General features: G+C 45.3%; 1 protein-coding gene across 1 annotated transcript in view; it reads right to left on the bottom strand.

Annotated features, from left to right (window-relative positions):
* Positions 1-4372, bottom strand: part of TET2 (tet methylcytosine dioxygenase 2) — a gene marked incomplete at its 3' end in the record, with an annotated part of 16845 nt that extends 12473 nt beyond the window's left edge. The window contains exon 1 of the mRNA XM_009077723.1: positions 997-4372. Coding sequence (XP_009075971.1) covers positions 997-4324 — 3328 coding nt within the window. The remainder of the gene's footprint in view (positions 1-996) is intronic.
* Between the last annotated feature and the right edge of the window lie 1318 nt (positions 4373-5690).

The following is a 5690-nucleotide window of genomic DNA, read 5'->3' as shown; positions in this document are numbered from 1 at the left end:
AGGGACTCGAGCACAAGTGCCATGAGGAGAGGCTGAGGGAGCTGGGGGTGTTCAGCCTGGAGAAGAGGAGGCTCAGGGGAGACCTTATCACCCTCTGCAACTCCCTGACAGGAGGTTGGAGTCAGGTGGGGGTTGGTCTCTTCTCCCAGGCAACCAGCAGCAGGACAAGAGGGCACAGACTCAAGCTCTGCCAGGGGAGGGTTAGGTTGGCTATTAGGAAGAGATTTTTTACAGAGAGAGTGCTCAGGCATTGGAATGTGCTGCCCAGGGAGGTGGTGGATTCACCATCCCTGGAGGTTTTCAAGCTGAGACTGGATGTGGCGCTTAGTGCCATGGTCTAGCAAGCACAGTAGGGTTGGACTCTATGAATCTTTGAGGTCTTTCCCAACCTGGTTGTTTCTATGATCTCAAAAAACCCCCACCAACCCCAAACAACAAATGTGTTTTCAAAAAAATGACATTTTGGAGGCTGTTTTTTATAAAACAACAAGGAACAGCACAGAATTGGCTTCCAGTTTTCTTTCTGGGAGCTTCAGACATACACTACCTTCTGTTTTTGTTCCCATGGATAATCTGTGAGACACAGTGCATAAGGATCTCAAGTTTTGGACCAAGAATATATTTTATAAATGCTGTATCTAAGCTTGACAATTAAATTAGGTTATAAAGTTATGACCTACTTTTTATCAGTAGGTTGTCATTATATGTCTGCTGCTCAAGGAGAATGGATGTGAGGCTGTAAGCATCCTGACTGAAAAATCAAATAGGTAATTTCTTTATGAAATAATGAGAAAGGGCCCACGTGTAGGGCTGGTAAGTAGAGTAGGCATAAGTGTATAAAATCCAGTTTTATAAGTCCTTACTAATCACTGTTCTAAAAGAAAACCCACCCAAAATATTTTCCAACAGAAACATCCAACTAACCCTGCAATCCCAACTTGAAGACTCATTTCCTTCCTGTGAACTAGTGTGCTTTTAGTACATCTCAGCACTTACCAACACAGCTGCAAGACGGGAAATCATACTGGGTTTTGGCAGGTGTGTCCAATAAATTTTTTACAGGAGTATCCAGTAACTTGGAAGGTGAGTCTAAAAAATTATTGAGAACAGTTCCAGCTGTTCTTTTGGTCGGGGTTTTCTCAGCAGACAAGTTTGCTTGCTGATCTAAGATTGGGGTTTGAGCGTCAAAATCTGCAGCACTGGTATTTCTTGATAGGATGGTGATAGGGCCTGCTGTTTCAACCTTCACATGTTTGGGTGATTTGATAGTAAAAGTCTTATGATCAAACAGTGATTTGACCTGTATCTGTTTTAGCTGCTGTTCCATTGTCTCAATGATGCTCCTTTGTTGCATGTTCTCACAGCCAAAGTGTTGGTTCTCTTGTTTAATTGTTTTTTTCCACATTTTGTTTTCCAGCTGTCCAGCTGATGGGCGCATGCAGACATTAGACTTTGTGCCAGCCTCAGTTTTGATAGGTTTGCGTGCTGCACTGGGACCAATCTCGGGTTTGGGTTGCTGGCACGCTTGCTGCTCCTGTTTTTGTAAGAGATGCCACCTTAGAGCAGCATGCTTTTGAAAATCCTTAGGGGTCTGGGACTGCACATGACAGCCTCTCTGGTCTTGGGAGTGTGGGGCAGTTTGGCTGTGTGGTAAGTACTGCTGAGGAATCTGTGGAGCTGGTTTGTTTGGGAGGTCTTGGTTCAGACTAGCACCATAGCATTGTGACGGCGGGAGCGCTGGCGGCTGTATAACTGAAGCTTGCTGTGCCTGCTGCTCTTGTTCTTGAAAGCAGTGATTCACATCTTGCTTTGCGGTCAAGTTATTTGAAAAATACTGCACGTGTTGCAAGTCTTGCATTTTGTTGGCCCCAAAGCGTTCCACATTTGCGGCATTTCCTTTCTTCTCAGGAATTAAGTGCATATTGTTTGGGCACGGGTGCTGGAGACCAGCGTTTGCCTTCTGAGTGTAAAGAGGAGCTTTGCTGTTCATGGTCTGCACCTGCTGAGGGTTAGGCACTGGGAATGCAGTTGATTTAATGTACTTATTCCCAGTTTGGAAACATTCATCTGCTTTAAGCTGATTGAAGGATGTCCTGTCTAGAGGCTGCTCGGCATTGCTTTGGGAGTGGGACACGGCTTGGGGCAGGTCTTTTTTTTTCATTTGCAGAGCCTGCTGCTGGTTTGGGGTTAGCTGTGGACCACACGGCAGGTGCACCGGCTGTGCCTGTTTTTGAAGCATCTGTTGCAAAATGTGTGAATGCAAGAATTGCCCGTTTTCCCCTGGCTGGGGATTCAAGTGTTGCTGTTTCAAGGGGGCCCCTAAAGGCTGTTCGGCCTGTTGTTCTGGTCTTTGCTGGAAATGGAGCTGCTGTGGAGGGTGTTGCTGCACCTGGGACTTGAGTAGGGAATCCACCTTTGTGAGCTGTGGCTGCGGTGAGTGTTTCTGGAACGGCAGCTGCTGGTCGGCCATGAGATGCGGCTGCAGCTGGGAGCTCTCGCTTTTGTACAGCGGGGTAAGTTGTTCCTGTTGCATTGTCTTCTGGCTCTGGGGCTGGCCTGAAGGCCCCTTTAATGCATCAGGACTTCCAGCATACTGTTTTGTATAGACTGCTTGGGCTGTGTTTGCCTGGTACTGAAGAATTGATCGCAATAATGCTTTGCTGGGCTTTTGGGGAGGCTCTCCCTGGCGGAACTGGGTTGAAACCAGTTCTATCCAGGCTGGTTTTGAATAATGATGAGCCTGTTGGACAGGCTCTTTCACTTGGTCCTTTTCTTTGTCGGGAGGAATCTCAGGTTCTCTCTGTCCCGAGAAGTGCTGATAGCGTTGTTGCAGCTCACCCTCGCGTCTGGGCGCGTGCAGGTTTTGGAGAGGAGGTTCTGACGCCAGCGTCGTTTCTTCTGGGCAGTGCTGAACTGGGGCGGCCACAGCAGCTCGTGGGTTACTCTCACTGACACCTTCTTGTGATGCCTGTGCCTGTTGCAGAAGTCTCTGCTGAGGGTGAGGTTGTTGGCTGAGGCTGGGACTTTCTGACATTGGTCCCTCTTGTTGCCCTTCATTTTTTAAATCCCCAGGAAAAGTTTCATCACATCTGTTGTCATAGGAATGATGTACTTCTAGCACCATGGAGGACAGTGCACTGTTCATTTCTGGAGCAGGAGGAGTAGAGGAATCCTTGTGAAACGTTGAGTTCTGTTTAAAGAAAGCACCATTATTTTCTGCTTGCTCAGAGTACCTTTCCAGAGTGGTGCTCTGAGCTTGCAGGTTACTGCTGGAACTTAGAGAGAGGTCTTGGTTGGGAATCTGCCCTATGCTTCCATGGACATTACTGTTTCCTATGTGTAACTGGTGTGGATCATAGCCTGGAGTCTGTTGCTGTAGCTGTAGTTCTGGTTTCTGAAGCGAACAGCTACCTGGCAATGCAGGTGGTTTACTGGAGTCTTCTTTGTTGTAGACCTCAGTAACCACTACAGCTGGCACTTGAGGCAGCTCAGAGTTTGAGGTCTGTGGGGAAGTGATCTGCCCTGAGGTATGGGATGTATGTGTTGTCTCATAGGACAACTCATTAGTAGCCTGACTGGTAATGGCATTGATATGAGATGTGTTCTTCTGCATTGCTATGGAAACATGTTCTGGATAATATTGAGACAGTGTTTTCTCCAGGAGTTCGCCATGCATGCTTTCCATGGAAGAGGCAGAAACTGTAGCACCATTAGGCATTGGCACCGCCTTGTTCTTAAGTAATAAGACAATGTCCCTGTTGTGGCAATGAGTATTTTCCTGCTCCTGCTCATCCTGAATCAGAAGGTCATGAGGGTTTTCAGAACCACCACTGTTGTATTTTGTAGACGGCATCAAATCTGAAGCTTCATTTTCTTGTGTTGTAAAACTCTCAGGTTTCTTCTCACTGTAACAATTGGAGACACTTGTTTTTTCACTGTTATCCTCTGGCTCAGCTTTTTCTCCATTTAGTTCTTTGTCTTGTTTCACTTTCTTGCTGTCATGAAGTCCATACAGAGAGGGCTCACTAAAAGTGCGTTTTATCCCACCATTTTGCATATATTTGGAATATACTTTCTTTTCTTGTAAAAGGTCAGGGCTGACACGGTTGTTTGGACTTCCCTTTGGGTGGGGCACTTCACAGTTGCTTTTAATGAATAGCAGCTTGTGGTCTCCATTTACTTCAACTTCAGGCCTCTCTGTTGCTGGACTTCCATTCTGTAGCTTCACTGCAGAAGGCTCTGCCTGGCAAACGTGAGAAGACTGAGGTATTAGAAATGGACTCAATCTATTGCCGTCAACATGGTTGGTTCTGTCCTGTTCCATCTGGCCTGCTCCGGGGCCATCCACAAGGCTACCCTCTGAACGTGTCTGCAAGATAAAACAAACAGGAGAGAATCTAAGTCAATATTAGTTTCCATGGATGAACAGCCAGTAACCAACAATTTCTGCAGCATTCAAGCACCAGTTGCCCTGACAGCTCCCACACACACCATGAGCCTGCACACACACCTGAGGGGTGTTCCTCTACACTACTGCAGTTTGCAGCCCTGTGTCCCCCTTTTTCTTAAAGCTTTGCTCTTCAAGATGAAAAAAGAGTGAAAATACAGAGTGGCTTCCTTACCCCACTTAACACACAAGCAGATATTTTACCAGGAAAAATGTCTCCTAATGGTGCAAAAATATATTCTCTGCTGTTGGATGATTTGCATTCTGTCATCACGTTTTGCCCTTGGTAAGGCAGAAAGTCATGCTGCAACCATGGTTCCCAGACTTGGTGCTAATCCCGGTATTTGATTAAGTGTGCCAAACCTCTTTTGTCTGACTTGAAGGATTATTGCCACCAAGCTTGCAAATTAGAGAGGAAAAACCTCCTTTTTTTTCTGTCTTCAGCTGTCTGACAGGGTCTTTTACAACTGGCATTCCTAAAGACCATGCAAGTGGCACAGTCCACATGTGAGACAAAGTCATGCTTGACTGCTATCCATAGGAACTCTTACAGTTCATCAACACCTTGGTGATGTTGACAGAAACAAACAGACTGATTTCTGGAAGATTTGACAGAAGTGGCATTTTTTCAGGTATTAATATCCTTTCAAATTTACATACAGACATCAAGCATGGCTAAAACTATGCATTTGGGTTTTGAACTGAACTCTGCAGCTGTGGAGCTAAGGTTTTTGTTTCTTCTTTGTTTGGATGGGAAATCCCATTTTCTCATATACTCTTCATATTTTATTTACAAAATGAAGTTTTTAGTTGGATAAAAGTACTGACAATGTGCAGTGAACAAATTCCATATAATGACAAGCTGATCCTGTTCACATGGATCTTCCCAGGATTCACAGTCACAGTTAACATAGCCAAAGCCCTTGTTTGACTCTGCCTGTAATTTATTCTTTGTTGGCTTTATGGTTCTCAACCAGCCAGAAATGACAGAAGATAGACTGACAGTGAGCCTTACAGATGTGAAGTTGCACAGAGAAAATCTGGACATGCGCATGTCTTTGTTCTGAAACTTTTATTTTTAGTTTGCATAAAGGGGAATCTGAAGGATTCCCCATTACCAAGTCACCCATGGTTGGACTGAAGCACTACATGTGGCTGGTATTGCCACTACATGGGAAGAACTACTAACTTGACAAAATTCTTCTGCTCTGCTTATGTATTTATCCTACACTAATATTTTTAT

This window comes from Acanthisitta chloris, unplaced genomic scaffold, assembly GCF_000695815.1.
Source record: "Acanthisitta chloris isolate BGI_N310 unplaced genomic scaffold, ASM69581v1 scaffold35776, whole genome shotgun sequence".
NCBI lineage: Eukaryota > Metazoa > Chordata > Aves > Passeriformes > Acanthisittidae > Acanthisitta > Acanthisitta chloris.
Note: the sequence above shows the minus strand (reverse complement) of the source record. Positions and strands in the feature narration are given on the sequence as shown.